The sequence below is a fragment of the Nelumbo lutea genome, chromosome 4 (genome assembly GCF_056320005.1).
Source record: "Nelumbo lutea isolate HS-2025 chromosome 4, American lotus-T2T, whole genome shotgun sequence".
Taxonomy (NCBI): Eukaryota; Viridiplantae; Streptophyta; class Magnoliopsida; order Proteales; family Nelumbonaceae; genus Nelumbo; species Nelumbo lutea.
In genome coordinates, this window is record NC_142687.1 from 34210049 (window position 1) to 34224839 (window position 14791).

Below are 14791 nucleotides of genomic sequence, written 5' to 3' on the forward strand. Positions count from 1 at the left end.
CAAACTAATCATATCCAAGAATGGGATGTTTGTTGGAAAGGGATATGGTTGTAATGGTATGTTCAAATTAAGTATTAATGAAGGAAAAGTTTCTGCTTATATTGTTGATTCTTTCTATTTATGGCATGATAGATTAGCACACTTAAATTTTAAATCCATAAAGAACATGAGCAAACTAGGTATAATTACTTACAGTAATGAATTAACTGAGAAATGTGAAATATGTGTAAATCTTGCACCCGCGTGGCTCGTGATGGGCGGCTCTGGTTTTGGTGCATTGATAACTGTTGATCACCATTGATGAGATCAACGATCACGATTCGATCGGGTGTAATCAAGAGGCACAATTCAAAGTTAACAGTCACCAACTGTTAACAACTTTTTAAACAGTCACAATGGTTGAAATTGTAACTGTTCAAGGTGCCTTCTCTAAACCAGCACCTACATTTTCCTCATACATTTTCACAAATTATTTAAGGAGCATGAATCAGACTCCAAAACACACAATTTCGAAATTCACTATCTTTCTCTTTCTCAGTCCGGTCTGCTATAGTCTCACAGAAGGTTTCTTTGGAGACTCTTCAACTATCCTGGGAACAAATTTGCCTGTAACCCAACAGCAAACTCAGTAAAATTGAGTGGGGGCAAATAACGTTTTAAAAACAGTGTCTTCAGACGTGCCTTAGAGCTTCTCCTCCTAAATTACAGAAACCCATATTCCCCAACACAAACATCCAACTTAATTATTAGATAAAAGTTGAAAAATGATATTATTATTATTATTATTATTATTATTATTATTATTATGGGCCTTACCCAACACCACGGGAACACAACAAGCAAGACGGACGCGACAAATTATTTGCTTATATTTTTGAGGGTTGAACACCTTAGGAGAAGATTGGACCCATAGTATAACTATCAATATTTAGAAAAACTAATCTCTCTATAGTGATTGGCACTGTTGTTTAGATTCAACAAAGTTCCAAAAAAAAAGGGACAGTACAACATCAAAATACCGCTTTGGTTTCAATAACTAGCACAGGAATTGGTTGAATTTGATGGCTCCCCACGCCAGCTATAAAGTGCATATAAATACAAATTAACCCAACCCACAACCACCCTATCTTTCAAATCAAATTTATGGCTAATCCCGCATGGGGTGGGTATTATTCAGGAATTCAAATCAGCCTCCAACAACATCCCACGGCACATCACTGTCATCTATTAGAAACATCTCTCCATAATAATATCAAAAATAATGACGCATCATTAAAAAATGTTCTTAATATACGACGGATACATGGTGTGGGATGTTGTGGGAAATTATGTTGTGGGGGGCTGGTTTCAACTCTATTATATTCAGAATGTGAAGTGTTGTAGTGTTGCATTCTGTTGCAGCACCACATTCGGATTTTAAAACATTGATTATTTCTTTGAGTTAAATTATTTGTGTATTTAAGAAAGAGATTGGAAGTCATTAGCCCATCATGTTTCCCCGATATGGACCCATAAGTTGAACAACCCATTAAATAACATTAAAGTTGGCCCTAAAATTAAAGATGAAAATGGGGTGGTGACGCTGCTTTTGTAGAAGATGGAGTGATGGAGCCCATGTATACGTAAATTCTCTAGTTACAAAAGCAAGGGAATGACATTCAGCTTCCATAGACAATCTTGCAAAGATACATTTCTTAGTAGAAAGCTCTACGAAATTTACTTGGGTGAATTTAGATGATCTACATCCATAAAAGACTCACGAATTTAGATCTATATATCATTGATGACTAACCGATCGATTGTGATGCTAATTTTATGATACCTAAGGATCCTATTGACAATGTTATGATGCTCATAATTCTTTGGTTTGTGCATGAATTGGAAAATTGGATTCCCTCTAACGATTAATGCTATGATACTACAAAAGATGACAATTAATATAAAATAAACATGAACAAAAAAGTGAGTAGTAGTTGCAGAATTTCACAAGTCATTTTCCGGATAAAGGATTGGTTCTTAAAATTTATATCTCACGTACGGCACCATATATCTTCCTGTTTGTTTCTTCGAGTTAAACCAAACATTAATAGGAAAGATAGGATAAAAAAATATTTGTCCGGCCTCCCCTTTAATACCAATTTGGGAGAAAATTACTCATCCTCCTTTGTTTTGCATGCAACCAAATGCAGCCTAGCCAAGTAGTAGAAAGTAGCTTCATGAAAACAGTTCTGAATTGTAAATGGGTAACAGGACAAACAAGATTATTTTTTTTTCTTCAATTCAGCTGTACCCATCATGGCTTTTGGCTTCAACACATTCACTGATTCACTTAGATCTACTATCAACGCTCTCCTATCCTTAAATTTTATATGTGCAAGTGGAAATAACATATGTTTCAATAGAGGTGTAAATTGGGCCATTGCGGCACGGTCTGAATTTGGGCTCGCCCGGCAGGATGGTTTGGGTCTTGCTAGGTCTAGGGTTTTAGGTCCATGGGCCGGCACCGCATGGAACGACTGTGCATGCTATGTTGCCCACAGCCCACGTGCCGGTACAGCACATGACACGGCTCGCGGGCTGCACTTGGCCTGTCCGATGAACTAGCCATTGGGGTGGTCCCCAACGACTAGTTTTAGCTTTTTGGATATTTTTTTATAGAAATACCCCAACAACTATAAACAAATATATAAAGGGGTATTTATGCATTTTGGTTTTGGGAGGAGAACAGATGACACAAATGCCCCCAACAGCTATATAACATCTAGCCTAGGGTCATTTTGGATAAAATGATAAATAACTTTACAATGACCAAAATACCCCTCCCAACAACTAAAAAATGGCTAGCTTTTAAGTTATTTTGGGCTATTGAATTATTTTCATTTCCTATAAATAGTCATATCCTCCACCATTCATTATCATCACACCAATTCAACAGTTCTCTAAATCCCTTCTCTAGTTCTCATACTCTCTCAAGTCTCAATCTGTCATACATTCTCTGATTCTCCAATTCTCAACTTTACTGAAGTTTCAACAAGAAGAAGGTTTGCTCAACAACTCAAGTATCTCAACTCTCAAGTTAGCAATTTGGGAGGCTTGGACTCTTAGAGTTGAAAGGCTTCAACCATTGAAATCAAGTTGGGATTTCGAACCAAAATTCTAAGTAAGCCCAGTTTGGAAAATATTTAAAATAGCAGATGAGGTTCAGGGGAAGAGAAAAATAGTTGTTTGCCAAAAATGTAGGAAAGACTTTAGATATTGTAACAAAGGCAGTATTAGCCATTTGGACATACATTTGCTCACCCATGAGAAAGAAGAAGAAAAAGAAAAAGAAGGAAAAGAAACAACACAAACACAAATTGGGCGTGGGGGGGGGGGGGGGGGAGGGGGTGGTTTGGTACGTTGAACAACTATATGTTATCAAATCTAATTCTAAAGTTGCAATTATTTCTGATATTTAGACTTCTCAATTTAACATAAGTAATATTTGTGTTGCTCGATCATTTTATTAATGAAAACTAGCTTTTAAATAAAAGAATTTTTAATTTTACTAAGCTTGAATGGCCACATACTAGTCCAGCTGTTGCTGCAAATATTTTAAATACTTTACATGTTTATGGAATTGACAATAAATTATTTTCTATTAGCTTTGATAATGCTATTAATAATGATTCAGCAATAAATATTTTAAAATCTTAATTAAAACCATGTTTAAATGGTATATTATTTCATATCAGAAGTGCATGTCACATCTTAAATTTATGTATTCATGATGCTTAAAATGTTATTTCTACTCATATTTCTAAAATTAGAATTTGTATTATATATGTTAAAAGTTCTAGAGCGAGAAAACAAGAATTTCAATATTTATGTCAAAATTATGGTTTAAAATATAAAAATTTTATATTAGATGTTAAACATAGATGGAATTCTACCGATGTTATGTTAGAAAGTTGTACTTCTCACAAACAAATTCTTAGTGATTTTTATAATACAAAAATGCCTATTGGTGTTATATTTGAGGAAGACTTGGACATGTCAATAATTTGTATAAGAGATTTTTTAAAACAATTTTATGGTGCAACTAATGAATTATCAAGTATTTTTTATCTAACTAGTTGTAATTTAGCTTATCAACTAATGATGATTAGTGATTGTTTTGCAAAATATAGAAAGAATCCACAATTTAAAAGTATTGTTGAAATAATGGAAAATAAATTTAAAAAAATATTGGGAAACGTTTCTCCTCTTTATTGCTTAGTTGCAATATTAAATCCTAGGATTAGGAAAGGCGGTTTAGATATTTTACTTGAAACATATTGTGAAAATATGAATATTGAAATTGGAAATAAGAAATTAATAGTTTATTATTTGTAATGTATAGTTTATATGAATTTAAAGTAACAATGAATAATAAAAATTCTACAATTTGTACAACTACAACTTCCACTTCTGAACTTGAGTCCATAGTGGAAGAGAAAAACTTTTTTATTTAATAAGTAAGAGGCAAAAATCCACTGCCTCGACAACAAGTTCATTTACTGAACTTAATTTTTATTTACAAGCAATTTTTTTTTTTTATTTTAGGTGATTTTTCATTCACATTAGAGGGAACAAATAATTTTGATATTTTAGCTTAGTGGAGTGAACATGTAAAAGATAATCCAGTTCTTGCCGTCATGGCACTTGATAACAAGAGAAACTGTATGAATGATGAAATTCTAGAAGTATGCATATGCTTTAAAGATTGGCTGGATGATGTAGATTACAAGACAAAGAAGGGCATGACACTACACCTAATGTTTCATGTGATGCGGATGATTAAAGTTAAGAACAATAAGAGAAAATGATGAAGTCAATATTTTTTGTATACTAAATAGTTGTATAGCATTTTTTCAAATTATTGTAAATTTGGTTTTAATTTAATTTTATTTATTTGATATTTTTTAATAACATAATGTTTATTTTCAATTTATAACTATATTGTATTTTTATATTTTATTAATTTATTCCATTTTTCAAATTTCATATTTCATTCATCCAACAATTGTATGCTTTGTATCATTTAAATTTAAATGAAATAAAATTCCTATTTTTCTTTCAATTTGTTATTCACTTTGAGTCATTGTCTCTTTGACTTCAAATATTTTAGTTTTACTTAGCAAAGAAAAAAATCAAAAATGTCAAAAAAAAACAAAAAAAAAATAGTTTGGTCTGGTTCGCCCCACGCCCAAGGCCCAACCTATGGCACAGCCTACAGTCCTTTCGGCCTAGACCCGTGGCACGGCACCACATGGCATGGGTCCACACGGGCTTGGGCTGTAGGCCGTGCCAGGCCAACCCCCCAAATTATCCCTAGGGAGGGCAGTACAACTTAAGACAGGCTGCGGGCCAACACGACATGGCCCACACTTTGCACGTGCCGTGCTGGCGTAGCATGGCCAGTTTTACACCTCTATGTTTCAAACGTCATCTCATTCTGTTTTTAATATATTAAAATTAAAAAAATAAATAAATAACAGGAATTTCGACATTTGCATCCAACTTTCGATTCCCGTTATAGAGCTAAATGTCACCAAGTAGAAAAAACCTTGAATAGGAGTTCCAACTTCTAAGAATTGAACGCCTGAACTAAGACACTCATTGTAAATTTTACTTCCTTCCACCCAAATGATTTTGTCGGCTCAAACTCTCAAATGCTCGTTTAAACCCAACTTCATGTATTGATCATTGATGATGCCATAGGCACAGGTATATAAATATTTGCAATGTTTGGATCAATAGGCATTAAGTACAGAGCCAAACTTCCATTCAAGAGAATCTCATATAGCTCGGTTGTTTGTCTCCTGTGGTGACATCTTGCACTCGAAATAGACCTGTGGAGGATCGGACTCGACAAAAGCAAACAAACCTTTCTTAGTAACAACAAGTGATAGAACACAATTCCAGTTGATAATCGTGTAAATTCTTATTTTTTATTTGAACGAAATAAGATGAAAAAATCCTATTCATATTTTTTATTTGTTTTAAAATTTTTATACATTAAAAATAGAATGGGAGGACGTTTGAAATGTCTATCACTCCCATTGGCACATGTGAAATTTAAGCATGAGAGAATGCTGACATGGCACTCTCTTATTTGATGTACAGAAATCTCTTTAGAAGGATTATGCAATAGATCCGGGCTCCAACAAAACACATGCAGAAAAATGATAAGGACGGTCCACTTCAGCATGTCTCTCCTTTGAGAGAAGCTATTTATCTATTTTAAGTAATCATTGTTTATCTTGATTAGATTAATAAAACTGCATACTATTAAAGAGAGACCTTTGAGTTTTTCCAGACCTCTTATTTTAATGCATATTTAAAAAGAAACATTTAAGAGAGAGAGAGAGAGAAGTGAGTGAATGAGAGAAAGGGAGGGAGGGAGGGAGTAGTAATAATAATTATTGATTTTTAAAATTTACAGTATTAATTATAATTATAAGATTTTTAATAATTAAGAGCATTTTTATTAATTAACAGTATTAACCATATTTATTAAAAATAATGTATTGATTAACTAATAGTATTTCTTCAAAAACAATATTAACTAAATAATTAATATAGTGTAAGATATAATTTATAAGAAATAGTATTAACAATTACAGTAATTACATAATTAAAGTATTTTATTAATTAAAAATATTATTTGTACTTTTGATTAATATAATATTTTTTTTAATAATTACAGTATTATTAATTAATCAAAAGTATTTTTAAATAATATAGTACTTTTAATAATTACAACATTTTTAATAATTATAGTATTTTGATTAATTAACATTATTTATTAAAAATAATGTATTTTTATTAAGTATTTTTAATAAATAAAGTATTAATAAGTAACCATATTTTACAGTATTTTCAATAATTGCTGTATTATTAATTATAGTATTTATTAATTAACAGTGTTTATTAAAATACTGTATTTTATAGTATTAATATTATTATTTAACATTATTTATTAATCGTATTTTACAGTATTAATATTTTAAAATTGTTAATTAATGTAATTTATAATTTAAATTTTATTTTAAATATTATTTACATTATATTTGAAACTGTAAGTAATATAATTACGTTTTTAAACAATAACTGAAAGTATTTATATTTAAATTAGTTACTTAAATATATTTTAAGCTATAAATGGTAGATAATTATATTTAATGAATAGAAATTATCAAAGAAAATAACGAAAAATGTATTAACATGATTTCCAATAAATATGATAAATTACCAAAAATTAAAAAATGTAACCATTAAAATTACTTTGTGAAAGAAGCTATTTTTCTATTTCTCATTTTTTTGTATTTTTCCAATTTTCTTTTGTTTTAAAAATAAAAAAAATGTAATCATTGCTTATCTTGATTAGATTAATAAAGCTATACACTATTAGAGAAATAGACCTTTGGTTTCTCCAAGACCTATCATTTTAATGCATATTATTAATACATTTCCAAAAGACATTTGAGAGAGAGAGAGGGAGGGAGGGAGTAGTAATAATAATTATTGTAATTTAAAATTTATATTATTAATAATAATTACAATATTTATAATAATTCACAATATTTTTATTAATTAATTGTATTAACTGTATTTATCAATTAATATAATGTAAATTATAATTTACTAAAAACTGTATTAACATTTAAACTATTTATTAATTAACATTAATTAAAATAATTATAGTATTTTATTCATTAACAGTATTAACTGTACTTTTAATTAATATAGTATTTTTAATAATTACAGTATTATTAATTAATTAAGTATATATTGAAATATTGAATTTATTAATTAATATAGTAGTCTTAATAATTACAGTATTTTAATTAATTAACATTATTTATTAAAAGTAATGTATTTTGTATCAACAATATTTATAATATTTATAGTATTTGTAATTAACCATATTTTACAATATTTTCAATAATTGTAGTATTATTAATTATGGTATCACTTTTTATTCCATGTCATTTTTGAAACAACCAATGAGATGCTCTCTTTTCCCACAAAAAATAACCTAAAATCTCTCTCTCTCTCTCTCTCTCTCTCTCTCTCTCTCTCCACCCCACATGTTCCGAATAACTTAAATAATATCCTCTTCTAAAATTTCTCATAAACTAACTCCCCCACTTTTTCCTAAATTATCACTAATTCCCATTTATGTCCTGAATTATCTCTAATTCCTATTTATTTCATAAATTATCTCTAATTCCTATTTATCCTCTGCCCCACTTTTTATCTATATTTATTTAAGGAAATTTTTAATTAAAGAATTTAAAAATATTTAAATATTCTAACAAAATTATATAATAATATTAAAAGATTTATTAAAAACAAAAAAAATAATTATAATTTATTTAATAATATTCATATTGCTAATAATTTTATATTTTTACAAAATTCGTCATGAAATTATGTCCTAACATTATAAGTTATGATTTTCCGGATTACTCAATTTAAATGTTATTAAAATAAAAAAAAAGTTTAACAATAAAAATTAACATATTATTTATCACTAAATATCTAAAATGAAAATAATAAAATAGCTAAATAATTATATAACAAAGTATTTAATGTTATGTAATAACTTTAAAATAACGAAAATTTTTAAAAATTTTATATATTATTTCAATATTTAAATAAACAAATATTTTAAGCAAAAAAATATTTAACATCACTAGATTTTAAATAGTTAAAATAACGAAATTATTTAATAAATTCAAAAAAATTCATAAAAGTAGAAAAATAATTATAACATAATATTCAAAATAATAATAGTAATTTAATATTTTACAAATTTATTAAAAATATTATGTAATAATAGTATAAATGATAATTTTATACATTACTAATTAAAGTAAATAAATAATATTTTAAAATTTAAATAATGATATTAGTTAAATAACTAAATAATATTGTAAATATCTAGTTTCACTTATATCAATTAATAATTCTAGAAAATAACTTTCAAAAAAATTAAATATTTATTAATAATAATTTTAAAATCTTAATCTATAGTTATCTATACTATAATTAAAATATATTGTATTTTTTAGTAATTATTTATTATGTTTTTTGATAAATATATTTTAATAATTAAGTATAATTTTTTTGTTTTTTATTTAATAGAAAATTTTTAATAAATATTGGAAATTAAAATACTGTTATTTAAATTTTTAAATTTAATTTATTGTGCTTTTTTATTTATTTTATTTTTTGTTAGAATTTATTGGTTAATATTTTTTAGAGATTATACTATTTCTTTACTAGTTTAATATGCTTTTTAGTATTCATTGTATTTTATTAATTATTGTATTTATTGTGTTGTTATTAGTTATTTATTGAATTTTCATTATCAATATATTTTAAACAATTGTGTATTTTCACTATAATTTTTTAATAATTATTGGAGATTAAATTATTGTTATTTATTAAAGATTAGACTATTAATTTAGCTGAAATTAAGTGTGTTCATGGGTTGGTTCGACTTGGTTATAGGTTGTTTAGCCAACTAAATTGACTTGGTCAGATTAAGGAGTTGGTCACTTGAAATCGACTGACCATTAGTGAAAATCGGCCAACTCGGGTTGTATTGGTTTAGGTCAACTTTCAGTTTGGTTAGTTAGTTCAAAAGATTTAAACTAAGAAAAAGTATAGTGGCATTATTACAAAATAAATTTAAATTTTAAATTTATGATATAAAATATTTTAGACTAAGAATTGTGGGAAATTTCCTACTTCCCGTATTTAAAAAAATATATTAAAAATATAATATATATATATATATATATATCATCTAGTCGTTCGATTTTGGTCAATTTACAAATGGCCAAAGTGAAACCAATCCAACCTGGTTAGGTTGGAAAAATTTTGACATCTCCAAAATTTTCCCTTGATATATATATATATATATATATATATATATATATATATATATATATATATATATATATAGTTTTTATCCATGGAAATGCCCCTAAAATGTCTCTTTTACAAATTAAAAGCTTGGCCTTCCAAATAACAAAGGAAAGCGGAGTTTAAGCATTGTAAACTTGCAGAGGCAAGTGGGATCTGTTTCTTTGGTATAAGAGAAGGACAATATAAAATTTTGTATTTTTCTCTCCAGAGAGTAATTTTATTGTCTCATCTCCGTCAAATTAACGACAGAAGAGGTGTATTTATTGAATAATTTCTCTCAAGTATCCACAAGAAAGAAATTTGGAAGTGTCGGTGGGGGAAAGTTTAAAAGCATGTTGCAGAAATATGGAAATTTTAATTTACCCTAATAATTTTAAAGCTCAAACCAAACACGGGATCTTTTGGGATTGGGGAAGTAGGGAACAAGGATTCAATGGTCCTTAAAAATGGAAAATTTTCTATTCTGAGTGACTAACGGACAATAGGATCTCTGAAGGAGAGAGACAGGGCATAAACCTAGCTTTAAAAATTAAAATGCAACTAATCAAATGAGAAAATGTGGAAGATCGACAGAATTATTTATTGAGGAAATAATTCTATCATCTTAAGATGGAAAACAGTGCCAATTCTTAAAATAAAACAAGAGGACAGAAAGTGGTGGTGCCCAAAGAAAGGGCATATATAAGAAAATGTAGTCTATAGGAGAACCTATAAGAGAAAACGAAGCAGCCGTGGATCAAGGAACTGTTTGGACGCTGTAAAGGAAGGAAAAGCTTTTATAAAGACTAATCCATCTTTACATTAATTTACAGACCCTTCATTCATGTCAATACATGCGTTCATGTAATTATCAAGACCCCTCCTCCATCAGCCCCATGTGAAGAAAGACCTGCACAGAGGGAACAAAAGTACATAAAGTAGTGTATTAAAGCCCCACCCAGAGTTTGACCACCACTAATGGAGCTTTCCATAAGCAGTCTAGGAGAGAGATTGTTGGTTACATCCTCAGATCAGCTAGTGGTGCTTTCATTTTCGGTGGGAGATCCTCAATTTTGCTTAATAACCCCAAAAAATAATGCTTGAGTTGGACTTAGATGAGCACTGCTTAATTGGAAAAGTCATAGAGCAAGGCTTCTTCCTCAATTTTGTTTAATAAAATTTGTGCATGGCACAGATCCCGGCTAATATTTATATAATAAAAACCCATAAGCAGACTTTTGCTTTTTTAGACTTAGAAAAACACGAGAAAAAACTTATCCAAACAAAACCTATATCAATCCACAAATTATTTAAACATGGTTCAATTTACAATCCATAAATAAAAGTAAACACTTTGTAGGATTTCCACATAGTTTACAATCTGGAGCAATCTTATAATTAATACACTTCTATTAATTAAGAATTAGAATTAAAACTCTAGTAGGCATTGGGTCCTTGAAGTAGTTTCATTCAAATAATGACTAATCACACACATCTCTCCTCCCAAACCTACTAAGAAGTAATTTTATTCAAATAATATCCACTTCTGAAGCTAAAAGGTCCCAAATGTTTTCAATAAAAGACAAATCATCCCACTCATGATCATCAGTGTTGCCTGTTTCCACGGAAGTGTTCCCACCCTCTGTCGTTGGTTGCTCTTCAACTGCAAGTCCACTTTTTTCAGACCCACTGATAATGGGGCAGGATGTCTCCATCTCAGTTTCATCTAACACACTCTTCCACCATTGCATGAGATCGTCTGTAGGCGGTGGAAGATCAGGAGATGTCTCGTTAGGCATTTCTCCTGATTGATTATTTGTGTCCACAATGGTAGAATTATCAGAGATTTTGTTAGGTATTTCTCCTGATTGGCTCGCAGTACCCTCACTGGTAGGATCAGCCAATGGTCTGAACCATCGAGAACTTTTTGAGAAGTTACGAGGCTGAGGCCTGATAGCTTTGATCTTCTCAACTGTGGTGTTCGCTTTCTCGTTTTTTTTTTTGGAGGCGGGCTTTTTGCTGATCAACCGTGTATTGCGATAATTCTTTACATTGTTTGCTGTTCTTCCGGGAAGTCTTCCGGCAATTAACGACCATCTGAGAATTGAGATAACAGCGAAGTAATTTAGTTTCAATTTTGTTTAGTCTGCTCTTTCCGGCCGGCAAGATCGAGTTAGTTAATTATAACAGGAAAATAATTTAGTTTCAATTTGGTTTAGTCTGCTCTTTCTACAATTGTGGTTATGATTCTCTTAAAGCACTAAGATAAAAACGGACACTATATCAGTGATGGACAACCGGTGCAACACCGGACTTTTTCCTCTGAAACGTTTTAAATTGATTTTATTTCAAGCAAGCAAATAACATCAGTCCGGATTGGATTGAGCAATCTATAACGAGTGAACATGCCGGTAAAGGCAGGTTTGGGCAATTTATCATATGGACTTCATTATTTATCAAATACGCTTAACCCTTCGTACCCACTCTCTCTTTTCATTCCCGAATACCGCTGATTTCATCTCTTCTTCTCCCTCCCCTCTCCACCCACTGCCTCTTGCCGCTGCAGCCGCCAATAGTTTCACCCCTCACCGACCACATCAAGAACCCTCTTCGCCACTACAATCTTCGTCGGTTCAAGTTTCTCTCTTGTGGTTTTCCTCTCTCCCCATCGACATGCTTCTGTACTCCTAATTAAAGCAAGCTGATGGAATCGTGGCGAAATGTTTCTTTGCTTCTAGCACTCATAGTCAAGATGTTTCACTGTTGTTTTGCCCATATGACTAAGGATTTGGATTTTTTTGAACTCTGTTTCTCTTTCTTTTTCTCTGTAATCTTCTTATTACCAAAAAAAAAAGAAAAAACACTCCTGTTAGGTAACTCTAACTAACATCCTAATGCCAAGTGAATGGTGGTGCCGTCCTTAGAGAGGGTGGCTTGTCTTTGGCACCCGGTGCTTCGATGCAGCTCATCACACCATTTGGATAGTTTCGCCGGGCTTTGGGCTCGCACCAGATGTAACATTGACGACACAGGAAACGGTAAATGCATCACCGGAGACTGCAATTGACTAAAGTGTGCGGGTGGTGGCACACCACACATTACACTTTCCAAATTCACCACTGTCAGCGATATTAACAATGATTTCTACGATGTAAGCCTCGTAGACGGCTTCAATGTAGGTATGGGAGTAAGGGCGTCGTGTGAGACAGGAGCTTGCTAGTACGCTCCTTGCATTGCCGATCTCAACCATGGCTGTCTGGAAGAACTGTGAGTAACAGAGAGGGACTGAGAAGAGAAGAAAAGCAGTGGCAGTTCCAATGGTGGTGGAGATTTGGGTTCAGTGCTGTATAGGGGCGGCGGTTGGTTGTAGTGGTGGTGAAAGGAAGAAGAAAGGACTTTATTAAAATTGAGCGAGTTAATAAAATTTAATGCTTTTTGGAGTCTGGACTGCCGTTTTAAGTCGAGACTCCGTTAAATTTGAGTTTCAAACAAATAGGTGCAGTGGCAGTATTTCATTGGATGGAACAGAAAATTTTCTATCCTTAGGGGATAGACGAGACGGAAAATTTTCTATCCTTGGTGGAAGAAAATTTTCTATCATTTGAACATGCAAGTGTTCCATACACATGGGCCACGGCTTACATAGGACCTACACCTCCCACACTAGTTAGGATCCATACTCTGCCAACAAAATACGTTCCCAACCTCTACCAATAAGATCTAACACCGTACATATTTCATCATGAGAATGGGACCCATTATGTATGAGATGTATGGTATGAGATCTTGTTGGTAGAGGGTTTGGCAGGTAATCCGGACTCTATGCACACATGGAACACTGGCAAGTCTGGCATGTTCACTCCGAATTTTTTATATATACAAGCATTTAAAACACTCTCTCGACTTAAATGATTGAGTTTTTCTTTATTTTTTTCTCAATATAGGTTTGGAATTACCTGTTCCCTAAGAGCTTATGAAACCTTATAATGAGATCAACTTCGTCTAAAGTGAACTCCTCCCTGTTGATACCCGACCTGATAATAATGCAATAACAATCATGAAAGGTGGAAGAAATAAAGAAATATAAATCGATCATCAAATAAACCATGTATGGACGAAGAACAAATAAAAACAGTACCTGCTCTAATAGGAACCTTACACCACTCCCCTTCTCCATACCTCTCAATGCACTTCCTTGGAAGAATATCTTCTTCTCAGTCCATGCACCTTTTCTCAAACCCAAACCACCATCCATAACTTCAGAAGATCATGTCATGTTCTGCAACTTGCAATTCCAGCAAAGCCATTTATTTATATTCTCGTTTGGATACTTCCAGCCTTACAAACTCAGTTACGTGCACAAATTAATGTCAATCACATGTCAGGAATGCGTACATAGCTTCTCTGTTTCTAACAAAAGCATAACTTATCAATTATTATATTATTATCAACTACCAGTCATATCCTTCTCCACTTATCCTCCCCGCTTCAGCTAGACTAAACCCACATGGGAAAATACTTCATTGTGTAAGGAATAAAATAATATCAAATAAAAGTGAGGAGTATGGCTTCTCTGTTTCTAATTAATTGCATGGACATTTTAGCCGGGGTATCTGGTCGGGTGATTGCCTAGCTAGCTAAAGGTGTCATGTGGCGAGGTCCGTGGCTATCATCTTCGACCCGCATCAGACTCCTAAAACTAACGGAGGAGCACAACCAAAGAGTATCCCATGCGGATAAAGAAGTGGAGTCCATCGAGGCAAGGGACCCCTCGAAGACTCCGGTGGAAAACCTCATCCTGACAATCCCGGAAGCTCAGTCCGATCAGGACACGGATGCTCGATTATAA

General features: G+C 31.5%; 1 protein-coding gene across 1 annotated transcript; it reads right to left on the bottom strand.

The window, feature by feature from the left end:
* Nucleotides 1-11218: 11218 nt before the first annotated feature.
* Nucleotides 11219-14197, bottom strand: LOC148855114 (transcription factor MYB75-like). The gene is made up of 3 exons (XM_088984881.1): nucleotides 14097-14197; nucleotides 13899-13976; nucleotides 11219-12039 (listed from the first exon to the last, which is right to left on the bottom strand). The coding sequence occupies exons 1-3, from the start codon at nucleotides 14195-14197 to the stop codon at nucleotides 11472-11474; spliced, it is 747 nt and encodes a 248-aa protein (XP_088841007.1). The 3' UTR covers nucleotides 11219-11471.
* Nucleotides 14198-14791: the final 594 nt, after the last annotated feature.